This window comes from Ovis aries, chromosome 24, assembly GCF_016772045.2.
Source record: "Ovis aries strain OAR_USU_Benz2616 breed Rambouillet chromosome 24, ARS-UI_Ramb_v3.0, whole genome shotgun sequence".
NCBI lineage: Eukaryota > Metazoa > Chordata > Mammalia > Artiodactyla > Bovidae > Ovis > Ovis aries.
Window position 1 is genome coordinate 19469971 of NC_056077.1, and position 19286 is coordinate 19489256.

Consider the following 19286-nt stretch of genomic DNA (forward strand, 5'->3'; position numbering starts at 1 on the left):
GTCCAAGAATGATACAGTTGGGTACAGTGGGGCCTGGAGGAAACTGGAAGGCCAGTCAGTTGGTGCCATGCAATGATGCTCATATGGGTATTGAGACTATCTCCCTTCTTAAGCAATGCCAGAAGTCTGGATTTTTATGGGAAATCTCTTCACTTAAAGCTTCTGAATTAACTGTTGTTCTAAACCCATTGGTACAGGGTTTGGCATCTTCAGTCTGTTTTAGATGAATGATTCTTTTCACTTGCTCTCCTCTAGGACTGGTCATCTCTGTGGGCGGCCTCTCACTGCTTTGTGTCCTCTGTGGCTTGGGCTTTGTGTCACTCGTCATGTCAGGGACAATCATGGTGTCCTACATGGTAGTCTCCAGCCTGATCAACTACTGGTTTTCTCTCAGGTAGGTGCATGTCAGTGCAATAACTCAGTCTTTACCATTTGGGGAGATTTTCACAAATAACACCCTAACCCTGGTCACATCACACTCAGTCTCCAAAGCTAGGAAGTGCCTAGTATCCTCACATCTCTTATGGAGAAGTGAGGTTTCCTTCTCAATTTTCTTTTTCTTTTTCTTTTTTTAATTATCAGGTAGTAAGGTAGTAATGCTTTGGTGGCAAGTAATGAAAAACCTAAATAGATACTAGCTTAAACAAATAGGAATTTATTTTTATTGTATAGCAAAAAGCTGGAGATAGCTCATTACTGGCACAGAGCCAACCCAGTGTCCTCAAGGTACCAGGCACCTTCTGCTTTTCTGTGTTACCCCATTGACCTGTCACCTCATGATGACAGGAAAGCTGCTGTGGCCCTGGCTCAACCAACCACATTCAAGGCAGGATGAAGGGAGAAATAAATGAGCCCTCCCTCACCAATTGAGTGTGATCTTTTTTGTCAAGTAAATGAAATCTTTCCCAGAACCTCCCACTTTCTTACCCCAAACGACCTCATTGGCTGGAATTTTGGCAGATGGCTGTTCTAAACTGGAAAGGAGGCTGGGAAATGGAGTATGAACCCACAAGGAAAAAAGCTTTAAGAATGTGTGTTGGTCAGCCAAGCTCTGGTGTGTGCCGTAGTTCCCCACCATGCAGTATCAGTGTTAGGAAGGCTACTTGAAATTCAGAGAGAATCCATGGAGCCAGTTAAGTTAATATCAATAGTGTTACCTCCGCTCTCACTTTCCTCTGAAACCTATCATCACTGGGATGAAAAAAGACAGACCTAGTTCTCTCCCCCTACTACATCTCCCTTCTGTTAATGATGTAAAGAAATAGTTAATTAGGATTTGGTCACAGGGTCTCAATCCCAGCTATGCCATTTTTCAGCTGTGTGATCTTGAACTAGCTATCCAACATCTCTGTTCTCAGTTTTCTTTCATGGGTTAAACAGGGCTACTCCTTGCTCTGCCTCTCTCACTGGATTGTTGTAAGGACACAAATAATAATTGGAGAAAATGTAATATCCAAATTAGAACAGGGAAAAGGATCATAACCTCTACCCCTAACTCGGGCATTTTAACCTCTGGCATCCCCAGTTTCCTCATCTGTAAAGTTAGTGTAGCCCCAAATCTGATCTGGTTGCAAGAAGCGGCCAAAAATAAACCAACAAAGAATGTCATTTATTCAGTCGTGTACACTCAACATTGCTCTTTAAAGAGGCCTTAGAACTAATCATTTCCTTTTGTTACCAAACAGGCTGTTGCCACAACACAACTCCAGTGGTGACTGTCCGCTGGCCATGAAGTCTGCACACATAGAGGGGCTCTACCAGGAATGACCAGCTGAATGGAACCAAAGGTTTTATTCAAACATCTCTGGAACACTGTTGGATCATCTTTGCCGCTTGGGATTATGACTTACAAGGGACTGGGTAAACACTTCCTGGAGGTGTCCTCTAGCTTTTTCACTTATTTGTTGGGTCCTACAGTAGACAGTTTTGGAGATCTTGTTACTCTGGGTCAGTTCCATCAGCTGACCCACCCTTACAAGGAGAATCAGCAAAGAATCCCTTTGGCTTGGTGGCTCTTTGAGCCTCTCATCTCTTCCCCAGAGATGCAGACCTGACTTTGACAAGGTCCTGAGCCTCTACAGGCCAGTGACCTGATTCCCAAAGGCTCAGATCTTGTATCTAAAGTCCAGTTTGGGTAACCATAGATTGTTTTTACTTTTTCTTTCTTTATAATGAGAGCTGCTTATTCTTCACTCATTTGAAAAAAAAGATAGGGGGAAAAATCCAAAACAGAACAAGTTCTTCTGTCTTATGAGCCTTTTATCAGAAAGATAAATAGCATTTGGGAATAATGGCCTCTCAGACAAAGTTAGAAAATAGAGTCCAATCTTATCCTTATGGCCAAGAGCTTTTTTTCCAAAGTCTAAAGGTATCATTTCCACCATTGAATACTGTTCAGTGATGTTACTATTTAAAATATTTGCACTTGACACTTTTGTATTAAGGAAGTTGTCTTGTTAAGCCATTTCTTCAAAAAGTCCTATGCAAATGCTAAACAACCACAAAAATTTTTAAATCCTATGGGGTTTCTACTTCAGTAGTTTATTTGCTATGGTATTTTATTAAATAAATATTTATTTAGATGAGCTTTTTTTCTTTATTTTTATTTCAGAATTCTCTCTAGACATCATACCCATTCATTCCTTCTGTGTCAATTTAATGGCAGATCCTGGGTAATAAGGGTTTTCTAGTTGCTAATGGTAGACGCTAAACTCAAAATGGCTTTAAAAAATGGAAGTAGAGGGGGAAGAGATTCATTTCACTGAAATAAAAAACCAAGAGGTAGGTCTTTAGGCACTGCTGGATCCAGGGTCTCAAGTGATATCATTAAACATCTGTCTCTCTTCATCTCTCAGCACCACTTTTCTCAGTCTTAAATGACTTTTACACAATCCGTCCCCGTGTGGAGGTCCCGGCAGCTCTAATTTTATATCAGCCTCATAGTTAGCACTCCATATTGGGCAAAGAGGCTGCTCTTTTCCAATAGTACATTCAGATTTTCTGAGTTTGGCTCTGATTGGACAGACTTGGGTCACGTGGGCAACCCTGAACCAACTGCAGGAGAAAGTGGGGGATGGAATATGCTGACGGATCAGGGCAAGGACAGATATGCATTCAGGAACTAGGAGAGGGAGTGGGTAAGCCCCCTCTGACTCTGCATAGGTGGGAGTGATAGGGTATTAGAGATGGGAAGACCATCTGACCCCAAAGGAAAAAGGGCAGACAGAAGCAGGTACTTGCTATTTGATTCAGGAGAACATGAAGCCCTTAGTTGGTACTTTTCTATATCCCATGACAGTCAGCCACACCTGTTCCTAAAGGTGACTTCAACTCTATTAAAGAACAAGAACTACATACCCCTGCCAATACATGGGAGTGTAATATTAAGTTACCGTTTATTGAATGTTTCCTACTTACATGCAAGTGTCTGCTACTAGCTGTCTAAACTAAATACCCTGCTGGGTTCTGAGCTTCAGAAATGAAGAGTGAAAAGGCCCTTTGCCTCCTGAAGTTTACTTTCTAATGTAGGAGTCACTTAACAAGTGTATTAGTTATCTCTTGTTGCATAACGGTTTACAAAGAGCATGTTTGTTATCCTACATTTTTGGTATGTTAGAAATAGAGATCTGGCTTAGCTGGGTCCTTTGTTGTTTAGTCACTGAGTTGTGTCCGACTCTTTGTGACCCCATGGACTGTAGCCTGCCAGGCTCTTCTGTTCATGGAATTTTCCAGACAAGAATACTGGAGTGGGTTGCCATTGCCTTCTCTAAGCTGAGTTCTTTGCACGACTGCAATAACAGTGATGTTAGGGCTGGGTTCTCCTTTGAGACTCAACAGGGAAAGGATCCATATCCAAGCTCACATAGTCATTGGCTGCACGCATTTCCTTGTAGGCTTTGGGGCTGAGTTCCTCAATCCCTGTCATAAAGAAGCTCATAACCTGGCAGCCTGCTTCTTTAAAACTACCAAGGAAGAGGGTCTGTAAGCAAGATGGACGTTACATGCTGTAACACATAATCATGTACACATAATCACATACAGCCTGTTACTTTCATCACATTCTGTGGGTTAGAAGCAATCGGGTCCCACTCACACTAAAGAGGGATCACACAAAGGAACACATATCGCGGATGGGAATCATGGACTCCACCTTACAGTCTACCTGCTACAACAAGTAAACAAAATATCAGATTATGATAAGTGAATTAAAGAAAGCCGAAGGGGCAGGCCATGTCAACCACAGCAATCTCTGAACCACAGAATGAGAATTTGTCACCATGCCAAGAGCTGGGGGGCAGGTATTCCTAGCAGAGGGCACAGGATCACAAAGCCCCAAGACTGGAAGGAGCTTAAGGAAAAGAAATGATATCAGTGTGACTGAACTTGGTGAGTAAAAGCTAAATGGAGGACAGACAGGAGCCCATCATGCAAGACCTCATAGGGTAAGAAATTTACAGCAAAGAGCAAAGGGAAGATGATAAAGAATTTCACACTTTGCATTAAGAGAAATGTAGATTAGACTTAGATTTTTAAAGATCACTTGTGGCCGATGGATTGGGGGTCAAAAGGCCAGTTAGGAGGTCTGCGGAGGTCCACAGCAGAGGATGGTTTACACTAGTGTAGAGAGCTAGCAGCATTTGGTGATGGATTGCATGTGGGTAGTGGAGGAAAGGGGCACACAGAATGGCACCTAAATTTTTAATTTGAGCCAGTGGGTAGTCAGTGATACTATTTTCTGAGATGGCATCTGAGCTTTTCTCATATTAAGTCGAATACACCTTTTTGACACCAAGAGAATGTCAAATGAACAATGGCTTAGAGAGTAGATCTGGGCTGGGGATATAAGATTTGGAAGTATTTTCAGTGCTGAGAGCTTTACACAGCCTTCTTATGGAATATTATCCAGAGAGTAGGCAAGAGATCATTTAAAGACATTTTTCTGATCACATAAACAGCCTTGCTGCAAATTGCAAGGTACAAGGTGTTTTCCCATTGCACTTAAAAGTGCTAAGTCCTTTACATCACAGGCTATATCTGTTGGCTTGTCATTCTTCATATTTCCTTAGCCTCTGGATTTTAGAGTAAATGAAATTAGGGTTCAGGGCTGAAATGATTCGCCAATTCTGCCAAGATGTGACATACAAATCAAAGTTTGCAATTCAGGCTCTGTCTGTCACACTACTGGAGCCTGAGGCCTTGATGGACAAATGAAATAAAATAATATACAGAACCCAGCAGAGTGCCCACCACAGAATAGGCCCATAAAGAATAGTTGTCAAAGTGCATGGTGCACTGTTATTTGAAACTGAGTGGAACAGAAGCACATAGGTAACCTATAGTTAATAGCCCAGAGATAAACCCACACGTCTTTGGGTGCCTTATCTTTGACAACAGAAGGCAAGAATATACAATCGAGAAAAGATAGCCCCTTCAATAGGTGGTGCTGGGAAAACTGGACAGCTATGTGTAAAAAAATGAAATTAGAATACTTCCTAACACCTTACACAAAAATAAATGGATTTAAAGACCTAATATAAGAGCAAAGCCTATAAAACTCTAAAGAGGAAAACATAGGCAGAATACTCTGACATAAATCAAGCAAGATCCTCTATGCACCTCCCAGAGAAATAAAATAAATGGGATCCAATTAAAATTTTTTGCACAGGAAACTGTGAGCAAGGTGAACAGACAACCCTCAGAATGGGAGAAAATAATAACAAATAAAACAACTGACAAAGGATTAACCTCCAAAATGTACAAGCAGCTCATTCAGCTCAACACCAGAAAAACAGCCCAATCAAAAAGTGGGCAGGAGACTTAAACTGGCATTTCTCCTAAGAAGACATACAGATGACTAATAAACATACGAAAATATGCTCAACATCACTCATTATTAGAGAAAAACAAAACTACAATGAAGTATTACCTCACACCGGTCAGAATGGCTATCATCAAAAAGTCTACAAACAATAAGTGCTAGAGAGATGGTGTGGATAAAAAGGAACCCTTTTGCACTGTTGGTGGAAATGTAAATTGATACAGCCACTATGGAGAACAGTATGGAGATTCCTTAAAAAAACTAAGAATAAAACTACCATTTAAAAATTTTTTCTGTGTTTTTTTTCAGTCACTAAGTCATATCTGATTGTGACATCATGGACTGCAGCACGCCAAGTTTCCCTGTCCTCCACAATTGCTCAGTTTGCTCAGAATCATGTCCACTGAATCAGTGATGCCATCCAACCACCTCATCCTCTGTCGTCCCCTTCTCCTACCTTCAATCTTTCCCAGCATCAAGGTTTTTTTCCAATGAGTCAGCTCTTCACATCTGGTGGCCAAAGTATTGGAGCTTCAGCTTCAGCATCAGTCCTTCAGGTATCATCACAGTTGATTTCCTTTAGGAATGACTGGTTTGATCTCCATGCAGTCCAAGGGACTTGCAATCTTCTCCAGCACCACTATTCGAAAGCATCAACATTCAGCCTTCTTTATGATCCAGTTCTCACATCCGTACATGGCTACTGGAAAAATCATATGTTGACTACACAGGACTTTGTTGGCAAAGTGATATCTCTGCTTTTGAATATGCTGTGTAGGTTTGTCATCGCTTTACTTCCAAGGAGCAAGCATCTTTTAATTTCATGTCTTCAGTCACCATTTACAGTGATTTTGGAGAAAATAAAATCTGCCACTGTTTCCACATTTTGCCCTTCTAATTTGCCATGAAGTGATGGAACAAATGTCATGATCTTTAGTCAGTTCAGTTCAGTCGCTCAGTTGTGTCTGACTCTGTGACCCCATGGACTGCAGCATGCCAGGCTTCCCTATCAATCACCAGCTCCTGCAGTTTGCTCAGACTCATGTCCATCGAGTCAGTGATGCCATCCAACCTTCTCATTCTCTGTCATCCCCTTGTCCTGCCTTCAGTCTTTCCCAGTATCAGGGTCTTTTCTAGTGAGTCAGCTCTTCTCATTAGGTGGTCAAAGTACTGGAGCTTCAGCTTCAGCATCAGTCCTTCCAATGAATATTCAGGACTGATTTTCTTTAGGATGGACTGGTTTGATCTCCTTGCAGTCCAAGGGACTCTCAAGAGTCTTATCCAGCACCACAGTTCAAAAGTATCAATTCTTCAGCACTCAGCTTTCTTTATGCCCCAACTCTCACATCCATAAATGACTACTGGAAAAACCATAGCTTTGATTAGACAGACTTTTGTTGGCAAAGTAATGTCTTAATATGCTATCTAGGTTGGTCATAACTTTTCTTCCAAAGAGCAAGTATCTTTTAATTTCATGGCTGCAGTCACCATCTGCAGTGATTTTGAAGAAATCAAAATCAAGATAAAGAAACCAAGAAAATAAAGTCTGTCACTGTTTCCATTGTTTCCCCATCTATTTGCCATGAAGTGATGGGACTGGATGCCATGAAGTGATGGGACTGGATGCCATGATCTTCGTTTTTTGAACGTTGAGTTTTAAGCCAGCTTTTTCACTCTCATCTTTCACCTTCATCAAGAGGCTCTTTAATTCCTCTTTGCTTTCTGCCATAAGGATGGTATCATCTGCATATCTGAGTTTATTGATATTTCTCCCCGCAATCTTTGTGCTTCGTCCAGCCCACCATTTTGCATGACATACTCTGCATATAAGTTAAATAAGCAGGGTGATATACAGCCTTGACATACTCCTTTCCCATTTTGGAACCAGTCCATTTTCCATGTTAGATTTAATTGCTGCTTCTTGACCTGCATACAGATATCTCAGGAGGCAAGTAAGGTGGTCTGGTATTCCCATCTCTTTAAGAATTTTCCAGTTTGCTGTGTTCTACACAGTCAAAGGCTTTTGTGTAGTCAGTGAAGCAGAAGTAGATGTTTTTCTGGAATTCTCTTGCTTTTTCGATGATCCAATGGATGATGGTGGATTTTAAGCCTGTTTTTGCGGTCTTCTCTTTCACCCTCATCAAGGCTTTTTGCTATTAGAGTGCTATCATCTGCATATCTAAGGTTGTTGATATTTCTCTCAGCAGTCTTGAGTCCAGCTTGTTCTTCATCCAGCCTGGCATTTTGGATGATGTACTCTGCATATAGGTTTAATAAGCAGAGTGACAGTAAACACCCCTGTCATACTCCATTCCCAATTTTGAACCAGTCCATTGTTCCAAGTCTGTTTCTAACTGTTTCTTCTTAATCTACATATAGTTTCTCAGAAAGCAGATAAGGTGTTCTGGTATTCCCTTCTCTTTAAGAATTTTCCAGTTTGCTGTGATCCACACAGCACACAGCCAAAGGCTTTAGCATAGTTAATGAAGCAGAAGTAGATGTTTTTCTGGAACTCCCTTGCTTTCTCCAGGGTCCAGTGAATGTTCACAATTTGATCTCTGGTTACTCTGCCTCTTTGAAACCCAGCTTGTACATCTGGAAGTTTTCAGTTCATGTACTTCAGAAACCTAGCTTGAAGGATTTTGAACATAACCTTACTAGCTTGTGAAATGAGTGCAATTGTGTGGTAGTACAAACAGTCTTTGGCACTGCCCTTCTTTGGAACTGGAGTGTAAACTGACCTTTTCCAGTCCTATGGCCACTGCTGAGTTTTGCACATTTCCTGGCATATTGAATACAGCACTTTAACAGCATCATCTCTCAGGATTTTAAATAACTCAGCTGAAATTCCATCACCTCCACTAGCTTTGTTTATAGTAATGCTTCCTAAGGTCCATTTGACTTCACACTCCAGGATATATGGCTCTAGGAGAGTCACCACACCATCATGGTTATTTGGGTCGTTAAAACCTTTTTGGTATAGTTCTCTTGTGTATTGCCTCCTCTTCTTAATTTCTTCTCTTTCTGTTAGATTCTTACAGTTTCTGTCCTTTATTGTACCTGTCCTTGCACAAAATGTTCCCTTTATAGCTCTAATTTTCTTGAATATATCTCTAGTCTTTACCATTCTATTGTTTTCTTCTATTTCTTTGCATTTTCATTTAAGAAGGCCTTCTTATCTCTCCTTGCTATTCTCTGGAACTCTGCATTCAGTTGCATGTATCTTTCCCTTTCTCCCTTGCCTTTCACTTTTCTTCTTTCCTCAGCTATTTGTAAAGCCTCCTCAGACAATCACTTTGCCTTCTTGCCTTTCTTTTTTTCTGGGATAGTTTTGATCACTGCCTCCCGTGCAGTGTAGGAACCTCTGTCAATAGTTCTTCAGGCACTCTGTCTACCAGATCTAATCCCTTAAATCTACTCATCACTTCCACTGTATAATCATAAGGGATTTAATTTAGGTCATATCTGAATGCCCTGATGGTTTTCCCTACTTCCTTTAAGCCTAAATTTTACAAAAATGAGCTCTTGATCTGAGCCACAGTCAGCTCCAGGTCTTGTTTTTGCTGACTGTATAGAACCTCTCCATTTTGGGGTTCAAAGAATATAATCAATCTGATTTTGGTACTGACCATCTGGTGATGTCCATGTGTAGAGTCTTCCCTTGTATCGTTGGAAAAAGGCATTTGCCATGACCAGTGTGCTCCTTTGACAAAACCATGTTAGCCTTTGCCCTGCTTCATTTTGTACTCCAGGGCCAAACTTGCCTGTTACTCCAGTTATTTCTTGACTTCCTACTTTGCATCCAAATCCCCTATGATGAAAAGGATATCTTTTTTTTCTTTTTTGGTGTTAGGTCTAGAAGGTCTTACAGGTCTTCATAGAACTGGTCAACTTCAGTTTCTTTAACATTAGTGGTTGGGGCATAGACTTGAATTGCTTTGATGTTGAGTGGTTTGCCTTGGAAAATGAAGCAAGATCATTCTTTCGTTTTTGAGATTGCACCCAAGTACTGCATTTTGGACTCTTTTATTGACTATAAGGGCTGCTTTATTGCTTCTAAGGGATCCTTACCCACAGTAGTAGATATAATGGACATCTGAAATAAACTTGCCCATTTCTATCCATTTTAGTTCACTGATTTCTAATATGTCGAGATTCACTCTTGCCATCTCCTGCTTGACCACATCTAATTTACCTTGATTCATGGACCTAACATTCCCATTTCTTATGCAATATTGTTCTTTACAACATCAGACTTTCACTATCAGACATATCCACAACTGAGCATCTTTTCCACTTTGGCCCAGGTGCTTCATTCTTTCTGGAGTTATCAGTAATTGCCGTACCCTTTTCCCCAGGAGCATATTGGACACCTTCCGACCTGGGGGGCTCATCTTTTGGTGTTGTATATATATATATTTGCCTTTTTGTATTGTTTATGGGGTTCTCATGGCAATAATACTGGAGTGGTTTGCCATTCTGTCATCCAGTGGACCATGTTTCATCGTAACTCTTACTATGACCCATCCATCTTGGGTGGTCCTGTGCAGCATGGCTCATAGCTTCATTGAGTAATGCAAGCACCTTTGCCACAACAAGGCTGTGATTCATGAAGGGGAAAACTACTGTATGACACATCAATCCCTCTCCTGGACATATATCCTGAGAAAACCACAATTGAAAAAGACACATGTACCCCAGTGTTCATTGCAGCATTGTTTACTATATCTAGGACATGGAATCAGTCTAGATGTCCATTGATGGATGGATAAAAACGTTGTGGTACATATACACAATGGAATATTATTCAGCTATAAAAAGGAATGCACTTGAGTGAGTTCTAATGAAGTGGATGAACCTAGAGTCTATTATACAGAGTGTAGGAAGTCAGAAAGAGAACAACAAATATCATATATTGACACATATATATGGAATTTAGAAAGATGGTAGTGATGAACTTATCTGCAGGGCAGTAGTGGAGACACAGACATAGAGAACAAACTTGTGGACATGGAGAGGAAGGAGAGGGTGGCGCAAATTGAGACAGTAGCATTTAAACATATACATTACCATATGTAAAACTAGACAGCCAGTGAAAATGTGCTGTATGATGCAGGGAGCTCAAGTCTGGTGCTCTGGGAGAACCTAGAGGGGTGGGATGGGATGGGAGGTGGGAGGAACATTCAAGATGGAGGAGACATATGTATACCTATGGCCGATTCATGTTTCTACATGGCAGAAACCAACACAATATTGTAAAGCAATTATCCTCATGTGGTTGTTAAGTTGCTCAGTCATGACCAATTCTTTGTGACCCCAAGGACTGCAGCACACCAGACTTCCCTATCCTTCACTATCCAGGAGTTGCTCAAACACATGTCCATTGAGTCAATCATGCTATCCAACCATCTCATACTATGTTGTCCCCTTCTCCTGCCTTCAATCTTTCCCAGCATCAGAGTCTTTTCCAATGAGTCAGCCCTTTGCATCAGGTGGCCAAAGTATTGGACTTCAGCTTCAGCATCAGTCCTTCCAATGAATACTCAGGGTTGATTTCCCTTAGAATCGACTGGTTTGATCTCCTTGCAGTCCAAGGGACTCAAGAGTCTTCTCAGCACTGCAGTTTGAAGGCATCAATTCTTCAGCACTCAGCCTTTTTTATTGTCCAGCTCTCACATTCATACATGACTACTGGAAAAGCCATAGCTTTGATTATTGGACATTTTTTCAGCAAAATAATGTCACTACTTTTTAATATGCTGTCTAGGTTTGTCATTACTTTTCTTCCAAGGAGCAAACATCTTTTAATTTCACGGCTGCAGTCACCATCTGCAGTGATTTTGGAGCCCAAGAAAATAAAATCTGTCACTGTTTCCATTGTTTTCCCATCTATTTGCCATGAAGGACTGGGACCGGATGCCATGATCTTCATTTTTTGAATGTTGAGTTTTAAGCCAGATTTTTCACTCTCCTCTTTCACCTTCATCAAAGGGCTCTTTAGTTCCTCTTCGCTTTCTGCCATAAGGGTGGTATCATCTGCATATCTGAGGTTATTGATATTTCTCCCCACAATCTTGATTCCAGTTTGTGCTTCATTTGGCCCTGCATTTCCATGATGTACTCTGCATATAAGTTAAATAAGCAGGGTGACAATATACAGCCTTGATATCCTCCTTTCCCAATTTTGAACCAGTCCATTTTCCGTATCTGGTTCTAACTGTTGCAAACTGACCTGCAAACAGGTTTTGCAGAAGGCAGGTAAAATATTCCCATCTCTTGAAGAATTTTCTACAGTTTGTTTTCATTTACACAAAGGCTTTAGTGTAGTCAATGAAGCAGAAGTAGATGCTTTTCAGGAATTCTCTAGGTCTTCCTAAGATCCAACAGATGTTGGCAATTTGATCTCTGATTCCTCTGCCTTTTCTAATCCAGCTTGTATATCTGGAAGTTCACATTTCACACACTGTTGAAGCCTAGCTTGAAGGATTTTGAGCATTACTTTGCTAGCATGTGAAATGAGTGCAGTTGTGCAGTAGTTTGCATTGCTGTTCTTTGGGATTGCAGTGAAACCTTTTCATTCCAATCCCAAAGAACTAGACGAATCTTTGTTGGCAAAGTGATGTCTCTGCTTTTTAATACACTGTTTAGGTTTGTCATGGCTTTTCTCCAAGGAGCAAGTGTCTTTTAATTTCATGGCTGCAGTCACTGTCTGCAGTGATTTTGGAGCCCATGAAAATAAAGTCTGTCACTGTTTCCATTTTCCCCCAATCTACTTGTCATGAAGTGATGGGGACTGGATACTATTTTAGTTTATTGAATGTTGAGTTTTAAGCCAGCTTTTTCACTCTCTTCTTTCACCTTAATTAAGAGGCTCTTAGTTCCTTTTCACTTTCTGCCTTTAGAGTAGTGTCATCTGCATATCTGGAGTTATTTAATTTCTCCCCGCAATCTTTATTCCAGCTTGTGCTCCATCCAGCCTGGCATTTCACATGATGTACTCTGCATATAAGTTAAATAAGCAAGGTGATAATATACAGCCATGACATACTCCTTTTCCAATTTGGAACCAGTCTGTTGTCCATGTCCAGTTCTAACTCTTGCTTCTTGACCTGCATACAAGTTTCTCAGGAGGCAGGTAACATGGTGTGGTATTCCCATCTCTTTAAGAATTCTCCGCATATTCTTGTGATCCACTCAGTCAAAGGATTTAGCATAGTCAATGAAACAGAAGTAGATATTTTTTTATGGTATTCCCTTGCTTTTTCTATGATCCAGCATATGTTGGCAATTTGATTCCTCTGCCTTTTCTAAATCTACCATGTACATCTGCAAGCTCTTGGTTCATGAAGAAAATTAGGGACACGAAGGGAATATTTCATGCAAAGATGGATACAATGAAAGACAGAAACCTTCTGTTAGGTATGGACCTAACAAAAGCAGAAGAGATTAAGAAGAGGTGGCAAGGATACACAGAAGGCCTTAATGAACGGGATAACCACAATGGTGTATTCAGTCATCTAGGCCAGACATCTTGGGTTGTGAAGTCAAATGGGCCTTAGGAGGCCTTACTATGGATAAAACTAATGGAGATGATGGAATTTCAGCTGAGCTATTTCAAATCCTAAAAGATGATGCTGTTAAAGTGCTGCACTCAATATGGCAGCAAATTTGGAAAGCTCAGCAGTGGTCACAGTTCTGGAAAAGATCAGTTTTTATTCCAGTCCTCTAGTGGAAGGGCAATTATCCTCTAGTTAATAACAAATGAAAATTTAAAAACCCTATTGGTAGCCAAGCTTGGAAGAATGTTAGGACTCCCTGGTTACTCCATGTATCATGGATATGTCAGGTTAACCATTGGGAAGATAGTCAGTAATACTGAATTAGCTTCATATGTTATAGATGGTAACTAGACTTATGGTGATAATCATTTTATAATGCACAAAGATATTGACTTAGTGATTTACTCTTGAAACTAATATAACATTGTATATCAATTATACTTAGGCAAAAATGGTACTGTTGACCTTTTAGGTGCAGTTCAATGTGTTCTTATTTGGAAAGGTAAATCAATTAAAATTAAAAAGATAATTAATCCCCAGAGGGCGAAAACTGATGTTATATAGGCAGAATGTTAATATATCAGTATAATTATAGGTATTTGTTTTTACCATATGTCAGTGCTATCTTCAGCCCTCTACACTTCAATACATGTTTTTAGTCAATCCTCACTACTACCAACTTTAGAAATGAGGAAGCTGAAAAATTGAGTTGTTAAATTGTTTAAGGTACATAGAAGCAGAAGTGGGATTCATGCCCAGCTTGCCTGACTCAAGAGCCCACCTTTGTAATCAATGTGCTGTTAGGTGTTAAGGCCTCCACCTGCCTTAAGTCCTGGGATCTGTATCCATGCTGTCACAGACATTGTTTGTCAGTTCCTATAACCTTTGCTGCTGTGTCAAGTAACTTCAGGGATCCCTGTTCTCATAAAATGGAATATAAACAGCGGTTCCCTCTAGAGTTGTGCACATAGAAGTGCTATTTCAACCACCACCTCTGTATGGCTTCTAACTGTCTCCTCTGAATAGAAAAGGAGATGCAGCCCAGATGTTGTGACGCCTGGCAAGGTGTGATCAGGTGTGAGTTGTCACAAAGTTGAGGATGACTAATGGAACTTCGTTAGAAATGGGATGGAACTTGAGAATAACTTGCTTTCTCTTACCTATGCCACAGCACCCCTCAAAACACATGAGTGTGTGCAAGCACATACATGTCATGAGTGATTTATTATGTGTGCACACACACATGTATACCTGAGTAATTAAGCATGTGTACAAATGCACACATGCACACACGCACACACCATGACTGGTGAGAGTTCTGACAATTATGAATTATCGAAGCTCTTTATTTTCTTGGGGAAGAGGTAGGAGGTGAGCCTTACACCCACATCTGGCATGCCTCTTGGATATGTCTTTTTGGTGAATTATCTATTGTCTATTGTGTGTGTGGTAGAAGTCGAAGATCAATGATGTTGGAGTATCCCACTCCATACCTCCTGTTTCCAAATATTTCCACCTTCCAGGATCCAGCTCAAGGATCATCCCCCAGTGAAGTCATGTCTCACTTATGTACATGTTACTCCAATTAACAGCTCTCGTGCACCAGGCATGGTAAGTGAATGATAGCTTCTTTGGTCATTGATTTTCTCAGTCTGTAACAAAAATTCTGCCCAATGTGAGTCATTGGGAAACTGAGGCAAGTGATCTCTAAATTATAAAAGTGCTACAAAACACTAGAAAAATCAAACCCTTGCTTGACTAGATGGTCTCTTGTCTGTTGCCATTCCCTTATATTTTTCCTTCCTCACACCTGCCCTACCTGCCTCTTTTCTGCTAGTGCTTTGGGAATGGAAACAGTATCTATCTTTCCCCTTGGGTATCCCAGAACCTTCTATGTAGAAACTCTTGCACAATATTTTGCATTGATTAGAAGGACTGAGTAGACTGAATCTAGAGCAGTAATCTATTTGGGATGACCTGTCCCACCACTACTCCAGGACATTTGGCAATGTCTAGAGAGATTTTTGATTGTCATGACTGTGTGTGTTTGGGAGGAATTCTGCTGGCATCTAGTGGGTCAGGGCCATGGCTGCTGCTCAACATTCTACAATGTGCAGAACAGCCCTTTACAACAAAGAACTATTGGGTCCACATGTCAGTGCCAAGGTTGAGAATCCCCGATCTAGACAAATAATGAGAATTATATAAACAGCATTAGGCCACGTAAAAGCAGCTCTGGATTGGGGTGGGGCTGGAGTTGGCTAGTTCTGCACCAGAGCAGCTGGTTACACTAGTAGTTTCAGGGACATATATACCTTCACATTTGTGAAATATTTCAGGTTTTCTAAGAGTTTTCACATCTGTTGTGATCTCTGACTTTTCATAAGAGTTCTGAGAGATCCTTCTCTTCTCATTTCCATGCCTTACTAGACAACGGGTTGCAGAAGAAACTGGGTGAGCAAGCAAATCATTTTCTGAAGGTCTCAGAGATATCTAGTGATTAAGCCAGGAATCCACCATCAGCTGGCTCCCTTAGGCACTCTTCCTTTGTTCCCTGCTTTCGGTTAAAGCAGAAGTAGCAAGGATGAAATATCAGGAAAGCAGACTACTTGGTAATTGGGAATCAGAGCCATCTGAGCTAGAGAGGATGTGGGCTCCACTGCTCTGGCTATAGACGTTGATCAGCTTTCCAAAACTCAGGAGGAGACTCAAGCCTCATTCATATGCTTTAGTAGTCCTTATGGCCCTGTTTAGGAGCTTCAAGCCCCATTCGAAAACCCTAAACACCCAGCAGAGGGAAATGCAACAATTTCTAAGCCAGTAGAGGGCACTCACATCAGGCGATCTGAAGGTGGCTCAACTGAGAAGCAACAGTACCTTGAGGATTAGAAGAAGTTTTAGACTGTGTGTGTGTGTGTGTTTTTTTTTTTTTTTTCATTTTTTTGCAAGCAAAAGTGAAGTCGCTCAGTCATGTCTGACTCTTTGCAACCCCATGGACTGTAGCCTACCAGGCTTCTCCATCCATGGGATTTTCTAGGCAAGAGTTCTGCCTTCTCCAGGGGATCTCCTGACCCAGGGATCAAACCCAGGTCTCCTACATTGCAGGCAGATGCTTTACTGTCTGAGCCACCAGGGAGTCAAGACAGGCTGTTGTTCATACGCCAGTGAATGGAGAAGGGGAGCTCAAGCTCTAAAGGCACCTTCTCTCGGAAGGAAGGAGAGGGCTTAAGGAAGAGGGCAGAGATTTCCAGGGCAGCCATAAACTATGTTTCTTAAATGTTAATGTGCATGTGTTCAGGCGGGTAAAAGGTAGACTCTGAGTCTGTAGGTGTGGAGCAGGACCTGAATTTCTATGTTGCTCACCAGTTTCTGGCAAAGCTGTTACTGAACTGGTTTTGTTTGCCCAGTAAGTGCTGAGACACTGAAGTTTACAGCAGAGAAAGGGTTTATTCACAAGGCAGTCAAGTAAAGAGACAAAAGAACAAGTCTCAGGTCCTGTCTCCTCAAAGGCAAGAGGCTTGGGGTATTGCTGTGTGAAGAGTATAGGGTGGTCAAAGGTGCAGGAGAAGGTGATGGGAGGCAGGAAAAAGGTGAGATAATCAATGCTCTACACAGGCATGTCTGAGTCAAAAGCTTCTTCATGGCATGCATACTCAGAAAATGGTGGCACTAACATGATCTGAGAATGGAGTTTCTAGCCTTCTGACATCAGAAGGTCACCTATCAGATACTTGCACAGGCCTGGCTGAATGGTTGGTGGTCTCAACCAGTTTTAACTGTGCAAGAGTAGCTCTGTGTTTCTTATATACAACTTAAGTAAATGTTACTATAGAGACCCACACATCAGAGATTTTTAAAAATTAATTTATTTTATTTATTTATTTTTTTTACTTTTTTTTAAAATTTTATTTTATTTTTAATTTTTTAAATTTTAAAATCTTTAATTCTTACATGCGTTCCCAAACATGACCCCCCCTCCCACCTCCCTCCCCACAACATCTCTCTGGGTCATCCCCATGCACCAGCCCCAAGCAGGCTGAACCCTACGTCAGACATGGACTGGCGATTCAATTCTTACATGATAGTATACATGTTAGAGTTCCCATTCTCCCAAATCATCCCACCCTCTCCCTCTCCCTCTGAGTCCAAAAGTCCGTTATACACATCTGTGTCTTTTTTCCTGTCTTGCATACAGGGTCGTCATTGCCATCTTCCTAAATTCCATATATATGTGTTAGTATACTGTATTGGTGTTTTTCTTTCTGGCTTACTTCACTCTGTATAATTGGCTCCAGTTTCATCCATCTCATCAGAACTGATTCAAATGAATTCTTTTTAATGGCTGAGTAATACTCCATTGTGTATATGTACCACAGCTTTCTTATCCATTCATCCGCTGATGGACATCTAGGTTGTTTCCATGTCCTGGCTATTATAAACAGTGCTGCGATGAACACTGGGGTACATGTGTCTCTTTCAATTCTGGTTTCCTCGGTGTGTATGCCCAGCAGTGGGATTGCTGGGTCATAAGGTAGTTCTATTTGCAATTTTTTAAGGAATCTCCACACTGTTCGCCATAGTGGCTGTACTAGTTTGCATTCCCACCAACAGTGTAGGAGGGTTCCCTTTTCTCAAAATTAATTTATTTTAATTTGAGGATAATTGCTTTGTGGCTTTGTGTTGGTCTCTGCCATACATCACCATGAATCAGCCATAGGTATGCATATGCCCCTCCTTCTTGAACCTCCCTCCCACCTCCCATCCCATCCCACCCCTCTTGGTTGCCACAGAGCACTGGATTTGAGTTCCCTGCATTATACAGCAAATTCCCACTGGCCATATATTCTATATATGGTAATGTATATGTTTCCATGCTACTCTCTCAATTTGTCCCACCCTCTCCTTCCACCATTGTGTCCATAGGTCTGTTCTTAATGTCTGTGTCTCCATTGCTACCCTACAAATAGGTTCATCAGTACCATCTTTCAAAATTCCATATGTGTGAGTTAATACACGATATTTGTTTTTCTCTGACTTACTTTACTTCGTGTAATAGGCTCAAATGTGTTCCTTTCTATGGCTGAGTATTATTCCATTGTATATTTGTTTCACAACTTCTTTATCCATTCTTCTGCTGATGGGCATCTAGGTTGGTTCCATGTCCTGCCTATTCTAAATAGTGCTGCAATGAACACTGGGGTACATGTGTCTTTTTCAATTATGGTTTCTTCTAGGTGTAGGCCCATTGGTGGGATTGCTGGGTCATATGGTAGATTTAGTCCTAGATTTTCAAGGAATCTTCACTGTTCTCCATAGTGGTTATATCAATTTATGTTCCCACCAACAGTCCAAGAAGTTTCCCTTTTCTCCACATCCTCTCCGACATTTATTGTTTATAGATTTTTGGATGATGGCCATTCTGACCAGTGTGAGGTGATACTTCCTTATAGTTTTGATTTGCATTTCTTTAATAAAGGGAGATGTTGAGCATCTTTTTGTGTGTTCATTAACTATCTGCATGTCTTCTCTGGAGAAATGTCTGCTTTAGGTTTTCTGCCCACTTTTTGATTGTTTGTTTGTTTGATTGTTTGATTGTTTGTTTTTCTGGTATTGAGCTGTATACTTTGTATACTTGTATACATTAATCCTGTGTCAGTTGTTTCATTTGCTTTTATTTCCCCCCATTTGGAGGGCTGTATTTTCACCGTGTTTATAGTTTCCTTCACTGTGAAAAGTCTTTGAGTTTAGTTAGATCCCATTTGTTTCTTTTGTTTTTATTTCAATTAGTCTGAGAAGTGGGTCATAGAGAATCTTGCAGTGATTTATGTCGAAGAATGTTTTGCCTATGTTTTCCTCTAAGAGTTTTGTAGTTTCTGGTCTTATATTTAGGTCTTCAGTCCATTTTGAGT

At 40.8% G+C, this 19286-nt stretch overlaps 1 protein-coding gene across 5 annotated transcripts in view; it reads left to right on the forward strand.

The window, feature by feature from the left end:
* The window catches only part of LDAF1 (lipid droplet assembly factor 1), a 53398-nt gene that overhangs the window by 13035 nt on the left and 21077 nt on the right, over window positions 1-19286 (forward strand). For 2 of the 5 annotated variants that reach the window (XR_009598354.1, XR_009598355.1), the window contains exons 4-6: window positions 256-394; window positions 1686-1860; window positions 6128-6375. Coding sequence is in view for 2 of the 5 variants with exons in the window: in XM_027961415.2 (XP_027817216.1) it covers window positions 256-394; window positions 1686-1767 (221 nt within the window). In the remaining 3 variants the exon portion in view is untranslated. Of the gene's footprint in view, window positions 1-255; window positions 395-1685; window positions 2586-6127; window positions 6703-19286 lie in introns of those variants that run through there. The other 3 variants (XM_027961415.2, XM_027961414.2, XR_009598353.1) reach the window with 2 other exon arrangements.